At 39.5% G+C, this 19,007-nt stretch overlaps 2 protein-coding genes across 3 annotated transcripts in view; one reads left to right on the top strand and one right to left on the bottom strand.

Annotated features, from left to right (window-relative positions):
* The first annotated feature begins 3,190 nt into the window (after positions 1–3,190).
* Positions 3,191–19,007, top strand: part of tmem110l (transmembrane protein 110, like) — a 20,068-nt gene continuing 4,251 nt past the window's right edge. Inside the window, exons 1-8 of one of the 2 annotated variants that reach the window (XM_085376875.1) lie at positions 3,191–3,644; positions 7,968–8,016; positions 8,213–8,308; positions 8,396–8,517; positions 10,054–10,166; positions 10,831–10,914; positions 11,013–11,144; positions 14,866–15,000. In XM_085376875.1, the coding sequence (XP_085233001.1) occupies positions 3,455–3,644; positions 7,968–8,016; positions 8,213–8,308; positions 8,396–8,517; positions 10,054–10,166; positions 10,831–10,914; positions 11,013–11,144; positions 14,866–14,994 (915 nt within the window). In that variant the 5' untranslated portion in view covers positions 3,191–3,454 and the 3' untranslated portion in view covers positions 14,995–15,000. Of the gene's footprint in view, positions 3,645–7,967; positions 8,017–8,212; positions 8,309–8,395; positions 8,518–10,053; positions 10,167–10,830; positions 10,915–11,012; positions 11,145–14,865; positions 18,070–19,007 lie in introns of those variants that run through there. The other variant, XM_085376874.1, reaches the window with a different exon arrangement.
* Positions 16,929–19,007, bottom strand: part of itih5 (inter-alpha-trypsin inhibitor heavy chain 5) — an 18,484-nt gene continuing 16,405 nt past the window's right edge. Inside the window, exon 14 of the mRNA XM_085376873.1 lies at positions 16,929–18,583. Coding sequence (XP_085232999.1) covers positions 18,324–18,583 — 260 coding nt within the window. The 3' untranslated portion in view covers positions 16,929–18,323. The remainder of the gene's footprint in view (positions 18,584–19,007) is intronic.

Below are 19,007 nucleotides of genomic sequence, written 5' to 3'. Positions count from 1 at the left end.
ATGGACTTTAGGATTTTGGATTCAGAAAATGGTCTAAATAAAGGTTTTCCTTACATCTCCCTGTCTGTAAGTCTGCATTCGATTTCCTTTACCTGCAACTTATGACACACACATTGCTGGGCCGCTTGATTTAGGGGGGTGGGTCAGGAAAGGCATTTGGGGTAAAAATCTGTCAAAGCAAATATATGGAGCTACACACTGTGAGCCCTTCGGGAGCAGTGAAAGTAGTCTATCAGCAAAATCATAAGAAACTCATATTTTAATATTAACAGTATGAAGTACAAAGTACAATGTTTGCATCCAAAATAGATAAAAAGCAGAAAGTAGCATACTGCAAAAAAAAAAAAAAAAAAAAAAAAAAAAAAAGAAGAAGAAGAAGAAGAAGAAGAAGAAGAAGAAGAAGGAAATTACCATAGTAACGGTAGTAAGTTACTTTCCATCCGGTGCTATCTGTGCTGTCATCTATCATTGCCACAATAGCAGTGCTATATTGTAGGGCGGGGCGGGAGCCAAGTTGTAGTTGCTTCCAATTAGCTACAACCTGATGGATAGAATAAAAAGTCTGTTATTGAAAGAAAATCAGAAGGAAGTTATTGTATTACTCTGCTAAAGGCTAAGGTCACTTTTACTCTTCTCTGTTTTTTATGCGTCTTTTCATCCCTGTGGAAACATTACAGTTTATATGGAACTCATGGGTTGAAATGTGACTGTTTGTACAATAATCTATGTAAGAATAGATCAGGGCTGTTACCAGGATGTTTTTTAACGGGTTGCCACGGGGGCTAACCAAATACAAGTAGAGGAACCCACAGGACCCACACCCTCTGCTCAAGTAAAACGTGCAGTTCAGAACTTATGTTACTGTACAGACTGTGCTTGTCATGAAAATATACTTAATTTAAATAACAGTAATGTTATGCAGAATGGCTCTTGTCGGAATTATATAGATGACTTTATCTGTATTCTTACTGGATTGTTTTCTGTATTTGAAAGTCTGCAAAATCATACAATATTGACAATATTTTTGTATCAGTGGAGTAAAATCAACAAAGCATAGAAAGTCTATCTATCTATCTATCTATCTATCTATCTATCTATCTATCTATCTATCTATCTATCTATCTATCTATCTCTGTGTGTGTGTGTGTGTGTGTGTGTGTGTGTGTGTGTGTGTGTGTGTGATGTAATAAAATTATATCATATAACATATAATATACTTACGTTTTTTGTTTTATTGGAAGCCAGCTGGAAAACCTAAAGATTTCCTTTGTTACATCATCACGTGAGCCAGCAATTTGCCTCGTGGGGCCCGTGCGCATCACCGACATACACACGCACACACACATATAGGATCACATTAACTAATTTCTGCTGCGAGAAAGCTGCGTCGATTCCACCCAAGAATAACAGGAAGTTAAACGAATTTATCTTCAAAATAAAAGGCCAGGAATCGTCTCAAGAGAAATAAACATGCTGAAAAAAAAACAACAAAAAGCCAGTTGCAAATCAAAAGAAAAAAATCCTATTCGCATTAATAAGATAAAAAACACTATTACTTCTAAATAGCTTTTCATATAGGATCATTAAAAGGGTACAGTCGATAGTGGTTTCAGAAGAGCTATATTATTTCGTATATTGTAGAATAGAATAGAATAGAATAGAATAGAATTCAACTTTATTGTCATTGCACATGCACAGGTACAGGGCAACGAAATGCAGTTTGCATCCATCCAGAAGTGCTTTAGTGATATAGATATATTACAATATATATTAGCAATAATATAGATATGTAAGTATATTACAGAAATGGGTCTATTATGGTATGTTATAATGTACATGGTATGAAGTATGTTGTGAATATTCTATAACTATAGGTATGTACAGGCTGTAGTGAGTACAAGCTATGTACAGGATATGAACAGGATATAAATATGAAAAACTATACAGAATATGAAATAAATAACTTTACAGAAATCTGAGATATACAGTTATACAGAAATGGGAACTGTGCAAGTTGTAAACAGTTGTAGGGTTAAAAATTATCGTATGTACAGAATGATTATTTACACAGAGCTATACAGTAGTGCAGTTAAGATAAGTGTGATATGTGGATAATTTCTACAGAGGCTATATAAAGTGCTAGTGGTTGTGAGCGGTGGTTCAGTCCATGTTATTATTGTGTGTTTATTGTGTGTTTGAGGGTACAGTTGTCCATTGTGGGTGTGTGCATGTTCAGTCCATGTGTTAACGTGGGTCATATTATACATACATATATGCATGTATATATGTATGTATATATATATATACAGACCTCTCTCTCACACACTCTCTCTCTCTCTCACACACACACACACACACACACACACACACACACACACACACACACACACACACACACACACACACACACCATATATATAGTTTTAAAACACAAAAAGGTGGATATTATTATTTATATTTTGTGCTCTGCCACTGTGGCTGGATTCAAGATGAGGTCAGGCACGAGCTTCCATGGATAATGTATGGTGATGAAACTGTGGTCTGTAGTGAGAGAAAGGAGCATGTGGAGGAGAGATAGAGTGGAGGCAGATGATCCACTGTGGTGAGCCCTAAAGGGAGCAGCCAGAAGAAGAGAAGCAAATGTTATGCTGATGCCTGTTTATGTAACTGGGTAACATATTTTAATGCAAAACAAGTGGGATTTTAAATAGGATAGTGAACTCATACAACTATAATGTTCAGTGTAATTTCAAAACATATGAAGTGAATTATATTTTAGTCCTTCATAACTTCCATGAACTTCTAATTGCCTATTTCACTAATACTTATTATTTTACACAATCTACACTCTGTGCAGACTAAGTAATTTGATTGCACTTCCTACTACAATATTTTTAAATATACATTTATTAAACCATTTTAGTCTACCTTTATTTGATTTAAGGAATTTATTGAGTTAGTTTAATTTTTAGAGCTAATTTATTGTTTGTTTTTACTCATTGAGTTCTTTTTTCTGTTTAAATTATTTTTGAGTAATTATCACAGAGGCAGCAGAGCTCATTCTCCCTTAGATTTATTCAGCCCCTCTATCGATCTATCCTGTTCTAAAGTTGTTCTGAACAACAGCGGAAGGCTATTATTTTGTAATGGAACTACCGGAAGCGGGGCTCCCTGCGTTTGTCCGCTTCACAGTGCGTGTTTTCGTTGTCAAAACATGTACGCGACTCAGATAATCGATTTCCATATGTTTGTGTTAGCATCATGACAGGCAGCATCAGCCGCTGGAGACAGTGAAGGGAAACTCCACCGAGAGTTGTTCGCCGGAAGTTAAAAATCCGGTCGTTTGTTCTTACCGAGTAAGAGAAAAAAGGGTTAAAGACTTATTTTTCCCACCGAGGAAGCGCTCCTTTTGTCTCCTACGGCTGTGCCGTTTAGTTTTTTTTTCGGTGTCACCATGGACATGTACGGGTATAGCGGAGTCATGCTAGTGAAAAGATTCTTGGATAATGCCCCCTTTGAAGTGACAAACATGTCCGACATTAGTAAGGCGAATCCCCACGGCTGCGACAACGGAGCTCTGACGGACAGGTTCGGCGTCCTGATCCAGGGACTGCTGGCTATCGTGGCTTTCAGCACTCTAATGTGTGAGTATCGATTCCTTTACCATCGGGAGACACATCCCTGATAACTTGTTTTCTTTTTGTGCTAATTCAGTTGGAGAATTGAGGAAAAGCAAAATGCACGAAGTGTTTTTTTTAGAAAGCTGCACCAGTCCACGTGGCGTTTTGTTTGTTGACGTTTGTTTTCCATCCCCAGTAGCTCCGCACCAAACTGTATTGATAAATATGCTAATTTGTTTTTCCCACGGGTTTCGGCAAGAATCTAAAGCGGACAGCAAGCTTCTAAAAACAGTACCTGACTAATAGCGTTTTGCCTTTCCTTTCGGCGTATATCAGATGTTGTAAACATAGCAGGTTTGAACGGAATTTTAGCTCTTTAACCAAGGGAGAGTTGGGCGAACCCTTATTTTCAAACTGTAATTAATCAAATGAGTTGTTCACGGTATAGGCACTTAATTAAATATGTAGGGCTTGTTATACCGCACTTATATATGTGCCCTTTGCCAAAGCAGCATAACTGAGGTGCTTTTAAGCAGAGCCAGTGTCACATAATAGCAGATTTTAGATCCAGGACCTCATTTTGTTTCTCTTAGAAATCAAAATTGACTTCCATCAGAATAGTTACTTAAAATCTTTGTGCATCCAGTGGAATTTAAGATGTATGCAGGATTTCCGTGTATTCTGCAGTGTTTTTTTTTTTATTATTTTTAACTTTAATTAAAAAAAAAAAGTTGGTGGTGCAGTGGCTGGCAAGCTGGCCTCACAACAAGGATGTCCCAGCTGGCTGGAGTTTAAATGTTCTTCACATGCCTTCCACATAATGTAGTTTCCTCCCCCTGTCCAAAGACGACTGGTAACAAGAATAAATTCGGATTAGGTTAAATGGTGATTCTAAATTGTCTGCCTCTCTGTGTTAGCCCTGCAGCATATCTGTGACCTCTCCATCTGTGGCTTCTTGTCCTGTGACAGCTGGGATAGAGAGAGATAGATGACAAAACCTACATGTTGCATCCATAAAATCAATAAAAGTGAATAAAACCATAATTTAAACCAAAACTAGAGCAGCAAAAATGGAAAAAATTGTAAATAAAACCAATTAACTGAAAGTAACTTACATAAAATGAAGTAATAGTCAAATCAATAAAACAATATAATGATAATTAAGAGTAGGAATTGGACTATTTAAAGCAGGGATGTCAAACTCATAAAACCCACTTTGATCTTAAGTGGGCTGGGCCAGTGAAACTCTCCTTTCTGTCACTGTAAAGATGTTTAACTACACATCTAATCCCTCTATTCCCTTAATATAAGAAAAAGAAGTGCAGTTTCAACCATGTATCTCCTTGTTTTTCTACATAATTGGATCACATCTTGGAGAAGCTCACTGCGGTCGTGAGTTCTCAGAATCGGCTCTTTGAGCACAAGAATGACAACATCACGGAGCGTAAGTTTGATAACATCATGGAGAAGCTCACGGCTCTCCAACGGGAGATTGAGAGACCAGTGTTGGACTGTTAGAACAGCTTTGAAATTCATATGAGTTGTTCGCACTAAAGTAAAAGCCACCATCACTTCATGCGGATACCCCTTCGGCGCCAGCCACGGTCTCAAGGCTGGAGCTGAACAACAACACCCTGATAACGACTGTGTTTAGACTGTTCTTCTCATTCTATGCAAGGCCACCTGGGTTGGCTGGAAGACTGTTTACTTAGCCTGGCAGGGCGAAGGACACTGTCTCAGCTGAACTCTGGACACATACACACACACAGAAATATATATACACATGCAGATGTACACTCATCCCCCCTCCCCCTCCAAACGCCTTCGACGCTTATTCCCCTCCGATGCTGACGGTGGATCAAGGAGACCAGCGCTTATGCTGCAGGCCCGGATGCACTGTCTACATTGGCTGTCTCTCACCCTTTACCCACCCCTGTTGCTTGTCATGTGTTTCTTTGGTGCATTAAGAGTTTTTTCATGTGCTATGTGCAGAGGTGTTTTTTTTTTTATCTCTCAAACTGATCTCCCTGTTGGAGCTCAGTCTGGGGGGAGTTATTTTTTTTCTCCTTATCTTTCCTCATGTTGTGCTTTTTCCATGTTATACCCCTCTGACATGTCTTCCCCATGTGATGTTTGTGTAATGTATGTATGGTCGGAAGGGTAAGACGGCGCTGGCACGGCTGGCAGCCTTAACCCAATTTCCCTCAGGATGAATAAAGTATGATTGGTCGATCAATCAATCAATCAATCAATCAATCAATAATTAAGGATTGTTGCCGCATTAAATTAAAGAAGTTGTCTGCACGACTCTGAGCTTATAAGCAAGGTTTTCAGACCGTGCCAAAATTTTAAAATCGCCTCTAAAACGAACAAAGCAAATGTTTGGCCTCAGTATAGTACGCTCAGTGTGCTATATGAAGCTAATTAAGCTGTTTTGTTCCCTTCAGTTTTCTTGTGTGTTCAGTTGTCCAGCACTTGTCCAGTTGTAAGCACAGTCGAGTCTTTCAGCTTCCTCTGGGGATAAAAAGTTGGGCACTTTTTATCCCCGGATAAAAACTTAGGGTTAGGGTGATGATTAAAAACAATGCTGTTTTAACAGCTCAACAAGATGCTACTTGTAAACTGGAGTGTTTACTTGCTCAACCCTAACAATGGCTGTTGACTTACTAAGAAACTTGTGATTCTGGGGCAGCTGACTTGGGGAATGCCAAGCATCTAACCACTTTTGGCACCCTTGGCTCTGTTTTTTATTTTTAATTATTATTTTTTTGGCAGCTCAAAGGTGCGACTGTTACAAGTAGCTGTAATAAAAGCTAAACTCGATGCCTCTCAGAAACCGTATATAGTTTGTGTTAATGTTTGATTACCTGTATGACTTTCTGGATCATATTTAATTTTCGGTTTTAATTTGTTCTCAGCTGTTTCCTTGGATTATAGTGACTTCAGTCAGCTGCCAGGGATATTGTTACACAACTGTCTGCACATATGTGTTCAGGGAAAACATTAGGACAGTTTCCTTTTTTTTTTTTTTTCTTTGTTTTTTGTAAGTATTCCTAAATGCCACACAAAAAACAGAGTACATGGATGCTGATCCAGCGCAATATAAACTTATTTCTCTAGATTGCTGGCATATAATCTAATAATTAGCATGCTGAAACCTGAGCAGTGAAGTTCAGCAGAATCAGGTCAGGCCTTAAGTGGGAGCGATCAATGAGCTCTAACCTCCACTTAGTTACTTATTAGCAAAAGAATCAATATCCCTCCTCTCGCTCTTATTCTCCCCCCTTTGGTTCTCTGAGTGTCATTCTTGGTCATTCGGGCCACATGTATGTGTTAATATTTACAAATTATTTGTGTGCAGTGAAGCATTATTAGCATCATTAGATCTTAGGTTATGGCCAGAGTTGCAGGCGGACCTGCACCGTACATCCCTCCGCTCATCTGTCTTCCTCAAAGCTATTTTTGGGAGTTTCCTTCCACTGACTCACTGTTCTGCCTGCACTCATGGAACTCAGATAAAGGCTGGAGATTGAGTACGTCAGTCTGCCCCGCCTTGTTGTTCCGTTGCTGTCATGAAAGCAAATCGACACCCTACTTTCATGCTTATTAATATTTATTTTCTGTCCAGGATCCTTTTAAGTTTTAAGTCAACAAGTATAGATTAGTGACAAAGCTGGGGTCATTCCATCTCAAATCAAACTTTCACAACATCACTATTATAAACATTATTATATTTTTCCATAAATTCCATGTCATTTGGCATTCCTATAGCAAATATAAATAAATGATGTAAATATGCCTTTACTCTTGTCACATCGCCAGCACATAGCCATAGCCATCGGATTACTCTGTAACACTTCCTGTATTGCTGAGATATTGATGGGCCTTTTCCAAAGGTTTCTTCTTGTCAGAAAACTGAGATGTTCAGTTTCGAGTTAAGCTGCTGATTGAGGAATCTAGACAATATCAATCATTGTGCCTTATGTACCAATATTTTTTTCTCAATGTGATGGACCTTTGAGAAAGGCCCAGTTGGTCTGCATACAGTTTATATATAATACTTCACACATTACCCTGTGTGAAGTATGCGATTTCCATTTGAAGGAGACCTTGATTCTGTTTCCACATGCTCTCTCCCATTTTCGACCCTGGTGGATTTATAGGAACAGTCGGTGCCTGTTTACTGAGCCCACTGGGCTGCGTGAGATTAAGATGATTCATCTGTATTTTATCCTCAACCTTTCTCCCCTCTGGCTGCTCACAGATTGGTGAAAACAGTGGTAAGAAACTGTGCTTTATGTTGTTGTTTTGCAGGACAATCAATCAATTGATTTTCTTTGTTTGCAGTGAAGAGGTTCCGGGAGCCAGTAGGGATCAGACGACCATGGCGGATCTGGTCAGGCATTTTTCATTTTCTCTTTAGACATATCTACCCTGCCCTGTCCTATATCCTAACGTTTTCTATTCCAGCTACAAAATAATTCCTCTGGAATTATACAAAAAATCATAACATTTAAAAAAAAAAAAAAATCTCACTTTTCAAGTCAGTCAGAACCAGAAAATAAAAACCGAGTCCATCGTGCCTTTTCCAGGTTTTTTGATACATCCAAACAAGCCATAGGTGCTCTCTTCATCCACTTTGCCAATGTCTTCCTGTCCACTCTCACCAAAGAGGACCCCTGCTCTCTGTAAGTTCTTTAGAAGCACATCAGTCATTCTAGGATGTGCCCTACAGGGATGTCGCTTCAATAATGTAATTTAATTTTTCACCAAAGTTATCTGATGAACTTCCTGCTGGATGCCACTCTGGGAATGTTGGTCATCTGGCTGGCTGTCAAGTTGGTGTCCAAGTTGGTGGAGTACAAGCAGTGGACTCTGCTCATATTTGGAGAATATGGTGAGTGAAACCGAATAATTTTCTTCTCTTTATGGTTTTTCATTTTCTTCTCATCTATTTACACACAAAATGAACACTGAGGCGCATTAATGAAGAAGGTGCAGTGCTAATATCTGCCAGCAGAGGGCGCTGTAGACCCACCAGAGGTACACCAGGAGCATAGCCAGCATCTCCAGCTGCAGCTGAAAACATTCCTATTGGCTTAATACAGTTACTGCAGCCCCCTCACTCTACCTCCTGTTGTTTTTTTCCTTTACGTCCGTCTGTGTGTGATGGAAAATTTTACTTAAACTTGCCCGATTAAATCCATCTTACTTCTGGGCTACAGTTGTGCTTTGGTCAAGGGCACAATTGTAGTTAATTCCCTGTTTTGTTTGACATGAGCGCTGACATTTCCAGATCGGTGTGTTTGTTTGCCCCCCCCGCGTCTGGCTTGTAGTCTTCCTTCTTCCTTCCTGCCTTAATGACAGACCTGTTCTCGTTTGTGTTTGCTGTGGTGAGGCACCTGTGTAACAGAGATTTTATTAAAAGGTTGAGACCAGGGGAAGAAATTCATCACCTTCAATATTATAATCAAATCCATAATTCTGTATAGTAACTGGTTCAAAGCAATGGTAGTCAAATGAAGCTTGACTATAGTTTCATGTTAAAATCCACCCGTAATGTGTTTCCTTATTTTCCGTCACATATGTGCTGTTACTGTTGGGTCTGTGTTTCCACAAGCCCCGCTAATTCTAGAGACTTATTCATCATGAAGAAAACAAGGCAGTCGATCGATCGATTATTTGCGCAAGGGAGGCCTCGTCTGTGTCCACCACGAAAATTACCTCCACGACAACCTCCCTTGCTGCCTTTTTATTGAGAGACAGTTCACACAAAAAAAACATCAGAACAAAGCCACGCCCACATGGTTCTAAGACAAGGCCTTGTATGTATATGTGTGAACTTCTGTAAGAGTGTGTGTGCGTGTGTGTGCGTGTGTGTGTGTGTGTGTGTGTGTGTGTGTCAGACCTCCTGCTGACCAAAGGGTCGTAAACGCAGGAAGCTTGCATCAAAAGAAGCAGATCTTCCAGATAGGATGTATCTGCAATAAAACATTACAGCCCCCACCTAGAACCTCGAGAATCTGGGGGGGAAGGACAGTGGAATTTCTTTCATCAGAGTTGGCAAGCATAGAAATGACAACATTTAACAGTTCACTCTAACAGTTACAGTGGTGGATGCTCATATGGAACATAGCCAGATTTTAGCAGTGAAGTAATCAGTGGTGAGCAAAGAGCTTAGGTTTCAGACTTTTCTAAACACCCTGTTTCTTACAGTTTTTTTTCCCCCACTTTTGGCTCTGGATGATGTCATAAAGTGGTCATCTCAGGCACACATGCTGCCTTCCAGATACCACGAAAGTCGGATGTCGGAACTCAGGATGGACATTTATTAGGGTTCAGGAATAAAAACGTGGAACTTTAAGCCTGTGACGTTAACAGATGAAGTGCAAATGAAGTCTCATTAATTTTTTCCCCCTCCTTGTTCCTCCAGGTGACCCCCCCCAGGCAGCAGCATGGCTGGGCCAGTGTGGCGTCTACATGCTCATTATGGTGCTAGAGAAAGGTGTCATCAGCCTTGTGCTGCTTGTCCCCGGATGGTCCAAAGTAAGAAGATTTTACAGCTCATTGTGCGCTAATCCTTTGATATTATAAAACATTTAGGCAGAGGAAACGATTTCCACTTTTTACATCATGGCACAGCCAAGACTTCAGCGAGGTTTAGCCAGTCTTAGACTGTACTTAATCCAATACAATTGACCAAGCTGTGATCTCATCCTAGAAGAATCACAATTTAGTTTGAATCTGAACACCCTTTCGATCTTGTTTTCATGTACATCTGGCATTGTTTGGTTTGTCTTTGAGGCAAAAATGGGAGAGAATATAAAAGTATTTATTTGCCAAAAGAAGTTTTTGAAACTTATGAAATCCTTGTGATTTTTTTTCCTTCACTGTTTCCTAGAAATATGCAATAAATAAATAAATAAAAAATCAGAAATGTAAAGTTCATGAGAAACAAACTTTGCCACTTAAGAACTTTTGACCAAGAAACATAAACAAGGAAGATGGTGAAAAAATGACTTCTCCTGATCCCAGTGTAAACATGAAGTCTGTTTCAAAGAGAGTTTGTTTTTGTAACATTGAGAATATTTGTGTTGTAAAATTAGCCTTCGTCATAGCAACAATTGTCGTTATTTGACGGTCTCAATTTATTTCAAACTCCTTCAACCATCCATTGTTATTATTAATCAGTTTTCATCTTCTGTTCCAGTTACAGGAGGTGTTGCTGAGCTACATAGCTAACCCTCAGCTGGAGCTGGCCCTCGTCATGCTTATCGTGCCCTTCATAGTCAATGTAAGTTCTGTTTTCATGATGAGAAAGTGAAACTAATCAGGACAGTTTTTGACTGCTTTGGACGTACCACCTTGTGGTGTCTCTGTCTCCCCCTGTAGTCAATCATGTTCTGGGTGGTGGACAGCTTGATGATGAGGAAGTATAAGACAATGAAGAGCCTGGACGACTCGTCCGACAGCTTGGTGAAGAAGCCCGAATCTCTGCCGTGGGTGGACAGTGAGGAGTCAAGGGTGAGAGTAACTGTTGCTGTGTAAAAACATCACATCACAATCAAACTGGATTTGTGCCCATTTAATTCAAGCTTAGACTGAACAACATTAAAACCCGACTGTAAGAATTTAAAGGCTAATGCTGCTGAAGCAGATAGACCATATATGTGTCTGCTGAAATAAGAATGCAGCATTTGCCTGTTGTCACTCGTAAACATTGTTTTATAGTTACACATGAGAACAGCAGTGGGCCTAGTATGGAACCCTGGGGCTCCCCTTTTCTTACAGACAGGTAGGAGGAGGAAGACCCAGCAGAGTGGACGTATTTGACAACGAAGTCAGAATTTCTGTGTCTGTCTGCCAAGCTGACAAACTAGTGCTTTAATAATATCACTTACCAGTTTAAAAGCAGCTGTTATTATTGTGATAAAATATCACTTCTGTAGGAAAAACAATTGAAAGTATTTCAATTGAACTGTAATTAGCAGAAGCACTTTTTTTTTTGTATTTTCTCCACTAGAGCCTTTGCCTTTTTGTCTTTTGTGAGTTGAGTCAATACTTGACGTACCGGTACTGTATTACCCACACAGTTATATTTGTGGGTTTATAGTTTGTAGCAGTGACAGTAAATTATCAGCGTTTTAGCTCCAGCTGATGAACGCCATCAAGATTTAAAAGGGGAAAAATACCAGAGTATCATTTGGTTACCATCATATGTTTACTATTACCATCTTTACTATTTGCAGTAATTTGTTTTTGGTTTTTTTGTGGTAAGACCTCATTGCAAATGTGTTTTAGAGTCTGCAGGCATTTCAGTTGCTGTATGTAATTGTAATTTTTAATATGAAGCCATTAGTTTTCTTTAGTGTTCATATAGAAGCCAAACAGTTATTTAAAAGTTAAAAAGAACACACAGATAATATGATATTGTTCAATATTACATTTTTTTTTTTTTTTCAAATTTTAGGGTTTGAATTTTGAATTTTTAGTCCATGCAGGGTTAAAATCTCAGTATTTTTATTCAGCCATCAGTTAAATTAAATCCCTGGAGGAATCTGACAGACTCGTGTGAGTTCTGGAAGTGACTCATTGATGTTTTTTTTTTTTTTGTTTGTTATTATTATAAATGTTTTGTTCCAAAAAGGAAATAACCCTGAAAAAACTTTGTTCCCACCAAACACCCTCTGGGACTATTAACCAAGACAGATCCAACCATGCCATGTGAAAGCTGAATGCCTTTCCTTTTTGAAGAAAAATCTTTCATCGTGTGTCGAAATGAGCGTTAATGTACCAACACTGTCTCGCTGGGTGTGAGCTGCACCTGTTGTTTTTCTCTTTACGTTTGATCTAATGAGGATCCAAACCCATAAATTTAGTCCAAGAAACACTGAGTCAGACTTTTCTCTCGAGCTTTCGTCAGTGCTGTTGAATTAGGCGATTTTAGCTTGATTATAGTTGGTTGTCGAAGTTTCAGACTCCCGTAATGAAAATGTTTGCGCGTGGTTTTGCGTATAGAATTAAAACCTCAGCAGACATTTAAAAGGAGATATAGGATTATTGATATTTAAATGGGTTTCTCACCCTTTGTCTGTATTACACAGAAAAAATAAAGGGAAAAGGATAAAGGGTAATAACACGCAGAAAAAGCCTCTTATTGGATCCCACTTGATCAAGAGGAAGCCCACACAAGCAGGCTTTTCGTGTGTGCGTGGTTGGATGCTGGTTTGTCTAGTCTGACAAAGTTGGAAGAGGTTTCTTGTAGTAATTCATACCAGGCATAGAAGCTTCTGATATCCTTCTTTTCCTCTAAGGAAAGGCTGAACTCACAGACTTTAGGGTGAATGACTGCTGGGGTGCGTGACCCTTGTGTGCAATGTGATGAGAGTGTTTATCCCTCCCTCTTCTTTTCTTTTCCCTGGTCGTCTGCCAAGGAGGCATAAATCAAGTCTTCATACCAAGAATAAAAGTGACATTTATAATTTGTTTCATCATGCTGATGTTATGGAAAGCTGAGTGGAGGAGGACAGCAGAAAGACGGGCATTGATTTGGATGAGCTCTTAGTGGAGTTGGAGCCACAATGCTGTTGTTGTGGTTAGTTAGACTGACTGTTATAGAAGAAGTTTAACATGAGTTTAACATGAGTTTAACGAGAGTATAGCTGCAGCGCTACAAATAAAGAAGTTGGTATGGATGCTCAGTTTTAGTACTGTTACACAGCAAGAAGGTCCTGGGTTCAAATCCAGAGACACAAATCCTGTGTCTCTGTGCTTTTCTCCTGAGCGAGGTGCAGATGAGGTGCGCTTGACTGATTACCACGTGTTGGAAATCCTCGTCTTTCCTCATGTCGTGCATTTTCTATGGTTTCGGTTCAGGTCGCTGTTCGTGTGGTCGACTGGCCAGTGCTACCTAGCCTGACCTGTCTCCCCAATGTGATGTTTGTGTATTGTATGTATGGTCGGCAAGGTATCATCTATCTTAATTGCCCCTTGGGGATAAATAAAGTCTTTTTGACTTTGACTTAAATAAGATGTTTGTTAACCTTTGACAATATATCTGACAGTGGTTGCAGTCTATACAAGTTTGGAGACAGGCTGACAGGTCAAAGGCAACCTGTACAATCGCCTGTGTTCAAACGTGGTTGCACAGAGATAATGTGTGCAACAAACTCAATCTCTGTATGATCAGTACGTGGAATCGGCCATAAAAAGTCAAAAATATTCACTTCAAATTTCACCTAGTCACAAGGGCGTTTACAGTCTTATACTTACTCTTGTGTGAGTGAACCATTAGCAATAAATCAGTTCACAGGGCCTTAAAGGCACCTAAGAAGGCACATAGCATGTGTGAAAGCCTTGAAATCCCCACATTTACCAAAGCTTAAAGTCCTAACTTATGCTTAACCGACAGTGATTCAGTTACACCTGCTGCGTTGTACATTCTATTTAATCTGGGTTCCCAGTTTTCCACATTAGCTACAGGGATCAAAGCTCTGGTCAAACACAGCTGGAGGTTTAATGGCTTGAAATTGTCCCTTGGGGAACACCTGTTTGATTCATACTCACAAACGGATGAACATTTAAAAAGTTGATGTTAACTTTGGCTGTTTGCCCTTGTGTAGAATTTGGGACCGCTCTTGACTTTTGCAACAGTACAGTTGCAAAAGCACATTCTCATGGCAGTTTGAGCTCAGTGAGTATTTCACAATCTGTTTGTAGTTTAGATATTTCCCTCTTTTCCAGAAGTCCTTTATACTTAATGTTTTCTTTCACGCTTAATCTTCATTTTCTTTTGCTGTTTGGATAGATGGATAGGTTTAGGCACTGAAGCTACCTGGTTAGGGTTGGAAAGGATCAAACATGCACGCTCCTACTCCGATATTACTCTTTACTAATCTCTAAGCTCACCCTTTTAACAGATTTTCCACATGTCAAACCCTATTTTAAAGAAACATATGGAACTTTTTTAGTACTTTAAATGTCTAATAGTTGTGGAATTCTGCTCCTTAGAGAGTTGAATTCCTCCTGCTTCTGGAGAGTGTCTTCAAAGCTGCAAATAAACAGCGGTATTTTTCCACTGTGGACTGGGAATCCAGAGCTGAGAGATTTCCCAGCTTTTTGCCTAGGATGCAAAGTCTAAACACACACTACAGCTGAAAATGAGTCATCTGTTCTTTGTCTTTAGCTTATAGTTAGTGCTGCTCTACTGTAAGCTCTGGTGGCTAACAAAATCCCCCTCTCTCAGGTCCTGCTGTCGGCTGAGACAGACACCGAAGAGGCTTCAGAGGGGGAGGAGGAGCCGGCTGAGGTTGAACCGGTCCCCTATGTGCAGTACTCAGGTGGACCACTGAGACCAAGCTGGGTGGCAGTGTAAACCCAGGTGACGTGTCCTCGATTATCGACTGTCCCCACACACAACACATAACAGCATAAATAAGAAAAACAAACTTCCATCCACGTCTTCACAGACTGTCGTCAGTCTTAATATCAGCTTCTTTGCAAGCAAAGGCACAATTTAAGGTCGTATAACCTGTGAATGTGAATACCTTTAGCTGCCTTCTTCCGCATCGAAGGTTAGAACACTTAGAACTGGAGGTCGACTCAGTATATGCATGCACTGTGCATCACGTAGCGTTTTGGGAATTAGAAAGTCTTTATCCTCTCACCTTGCTGCCTCCGTTTACTGCAAGAGAACATCAGAGAAACCACAGCTGAACACGCCACGTGTGTGGGGAGAGATCATTAAGGAGCGCGGTGCCCACAGGGCAAAATCTACGGGTGGTAATGACAAAGACTAAAATTAATCTGTCTTCTCTCAACTCCAGGGACTTTTGGAAATGTTGTTTCTCTAAAGAGAGTCATTTATCGAGTGTCATATTCCAAAAGGAGAAAGAAAGTATACACTATATATATAAAAGTGCTCTCTAAGGTTATACTCAAATATAATCACTTTGAATCCACCTTTTTATTTGAGGTGTAATTATAGTCATTCCTGCACGTTCTCCCTCCGGCTGTTTACTTTAAGGTAAAAGGGCGATCAGTGGGATTTTTGTTTTTGTTTTTCTGTTGAACCGCACACATCAGTCCTTTGGCTGCTGCACTTTCAACACGTGGATAATGTGGCTGATGAAATACACCACCAACACATCTTAAGCTTGATTTATACTCCTGCGTTTAATCTATGGATGACCTTGCTCTGACATTGCACCACCGAAACAGCAGCCGTCATTGTGTTGCTTTCCTTCCATAGACTGTATATAAAAGATGTCTGTTTTACTCTAAATGAGGCCATCGTTTAAAAAAATGAACATTAAATAAAAGTATACCACTGTGAACTAGCGATTTAACATCAGAGCTAGCTGTTGCATCCTAATCCTAAACTACATAAAAGACAGATGTTTTAAAGCCTCATGTTTGGCCATTTTGAAACTGGTTTTGACCTGATTTGGATGAATACTCTTCAGATTATCTTTTACTACATTAAAGGCTACACACGTGATTTAGTAAAAGTATACATACACTTACACTTCCCCCTCTTTGTCTTTATATATAAAGAGAATGAATACCATGCTCTAGTGAAGCATGCTTTAAACTAGCAATTGAGACCCATTAGAAATATCTTTACAGAGTTCACAGGTCAAGTAAGTCACACAGGCTGGTGAATGCGCACTCCCTGACACTTTGGTGAGTGGTTACCGGAAGTTGCGGAAGTCTGTTTGATAAGAGATTGCTGCAGTCTCCTTTAGTTTGCATGGAAGACACTGTTTTGTCTACAAACACTTGCTAAGCACAGCCTTTTACAGTAAATTTGACTGAATCCAACATGTTTGAAAAAGATTAATTTTTAATTTGAAGGTAAATGTTCTGTGTTTCCGGTTTACTTTCACAACTCTTTACAAACGAGTTGACATCTTACACACAAACTTTAGGCAACCACACCAATCTGCTAGTAATCAAAGCCATCACAAGGAGCTTTTCAGTGACGGCAAGCAGCTGCTCGTCAACCAATCGAGGAATCATACTTCCGTAGCCAGCAGCCTTCCAGCAACTATTAGTACCTGATCTAGGAGTACTTATTTTTCCCTGACAACTGGTGACTGCGAGCCAGGCTCCAGGTACTAAGCCAGTGTCTGTCAGGCTGAAGAAGTCTGGTCATTTTTCCTCAGACTTCTATACAACATGGCTCCTTTTGACTACTTAAACAGTTGCCTCCTGCTGGCCATTAGAAAGAATGCAGGCTCAAAGTGCTTCTGCATTGGCTTCACTTTTCACACCTGAAGGCTACACCCATCTTTTATAAACAGTCTGTTTTTTTTTGGGGGGGGGGGTTGATTTACTTCAAACATTTGCAAAGAAGACAGACGGTACTATGCAGCAATTATTAAAGCTATGGAAATAAAAAAAAACGTATGTGGTGCATTGGTGGTGGTTTAGCATTGTGAGCAAGCCAGATAGAATAACAACTTATATTTCATATTTCACACGAGCATTATGTTTGCTCCAATATGTCATATTACTAACAAGCTGCTCAATCGAGTAGTTGCACTTCCGGAGAATTACATGGAGTAGGATAAATGTCTATGTCGTAGATTTAATGCAGAAGCATCAGTCAAGCTTAAAATTGAATTATCAGGTAGTTTTTAGGCACTTTTTTAACAATAACAATAGAACATTTTGTAACACTTCAGACTGTTTTTGTCTCCTATAGGAGGCCTTTATGTTACACTACAGTGTGGTGATGCAGCAGCTGTGTGTTAAACTTTTGCAAAATTTTATTTATTCAGTTATGAAAACTGTAAATCTATATAGTGGTCCAATCTGTGGTAAATGCATTGAATAGGAAGCTTAGTGAAAAGGTGTGAGTTTTGAGTCTTCGCCAGATAAAGGTGGTAAACGGGTCAAATGATGGATGTGTGTTACTTTATCCTCAAAGTATTCCTGCCTACATGGTTTACATCTATAATTTCAAAGGTCTACAGTTTGATATGTACTGTCTGTAATATTGTATTTTGTATTTCTTTCTCTTTTTTTTTCTTAATAAACAAAGTTATAATCCTGTGGATGGCATGGTACAGCATGATCTGAGTTGTCATGCACAGGCCGTGAGCTGCCTCAGCGCTTCTTACGAATGTATTTACTCTGTGTTATCATTAAAGATGATTGACACATGAACTCGTGTTCGGTGTTGAATTCCTGTGGCAGCCCGGGCGCTGCAGCACGATGACAGACAACCTGAGTGAGACCTGGCCAGAGCACACCTGTGTGGGTGTGGCCTGCAGCCCTGTGACCTCCACCTGATGACAAGGTGCTGTATGTAAGGGTGTGTTAGGTTTACATGTATTCATCAGCAGTAGGACAAAGGGTTAGTTGGTGGGGTTGTTCTCAGTGGTAAACAGGTGTGATTTACAGCTTTAAGTTTACATGTGTGCAAAAGGTGATATCAGAAAGCAGCGTTAAAATTTTTCTAGTTTTCATTATTTTAGTTACATTTTTTATTATATAATTAATGTAAAAAATAAGAAATTGTATAATAAAACCTTTAACTTTCATCAGAAATAATAAAAATATATTCAGAAGGGACCTGAAAGTAGGAAAAAAACGTAATGTGTGGAGGCTTTTAGGTCTTTTTGGATGTGATAATTATCTTTAAAAGGAGTTTAGTCAGGTAATTAAATGCTGAAGCTATAGTTCTTTGTGCTCATCTCACACCCGGTTTGTCCCATGTGGCCAGTCTCCTGTGTCAAACATGTGTGACATCAAATAGTCTTTGTACTCTCCGTCTATCAGCTTGGCTGCGTTATTCCTGGCGAACCAGCAGTCCACACTCTGTGTGCCGCTGTAGATCCTCCTACTTTTCTGAACAACGGGCACTGAGCGGTTCTTCACCTTCAGGACCAGTGAGGGCTTTGTATCTCCCTGTGCAGGAAGCTCTGCCAATCCTACTTCCTCATACAGGAACTGACCTGAAAGGAAATTTAAAAAAAGAAAAAGGGGGGGTTATTTTAAGCCTTTTTTAGGCCAGTCAGTTAATTTCCTGCTGATAATGGATCTTATTACAATATATTCTCTGACAAATCTGCATTTATTCACAATTTGCAACAATGTAGCTCCATATAACTCAGATAAAGCCAGGTTTTTTCAAATCTCTGAATCACTCTGCCAGATTAGCCCAGATTAAAGTGTAGCTATCTAAAGCTTAGTTTGTAATTAAATACTTAAATTAGACATACTTTTATCCTTTTCTCAAAATGTGACCTTTTTTACTTGCAACTTTGTATAGTGGCGCAAGTGCAGTGATCTAACCTGGCAAGTAGCTTCCAAGTGTGTAGCTTCTTAATGCAAAATCACTTCCAGTTTTAGTGAGAACATTTCTGGCTTTACCTGACT

This window comes from Diplotaxodon limnothrissa, linkage group LG17, assembly GCF_057381915.1.
Source record: "Diplotaxodon limnothrissa isolate DT_005_m linkage group LG17, D_limnothrissa_male_GT1.1, whole genome shotgun sequence".
In the NCBI taxonomy this organism is placed as follows: Eukaryota; Metazoa; Chordata; class Actinopteri; order Cichliformes; family Cichlidae; genus Diplotaxodon; species Diplotaxodon limnothrissa.
The sequence above is the reverse complement of the archived record's forward strand: the minus strand, read 5'-3'. Positions and strand labels throughout refer to the sequence as shown.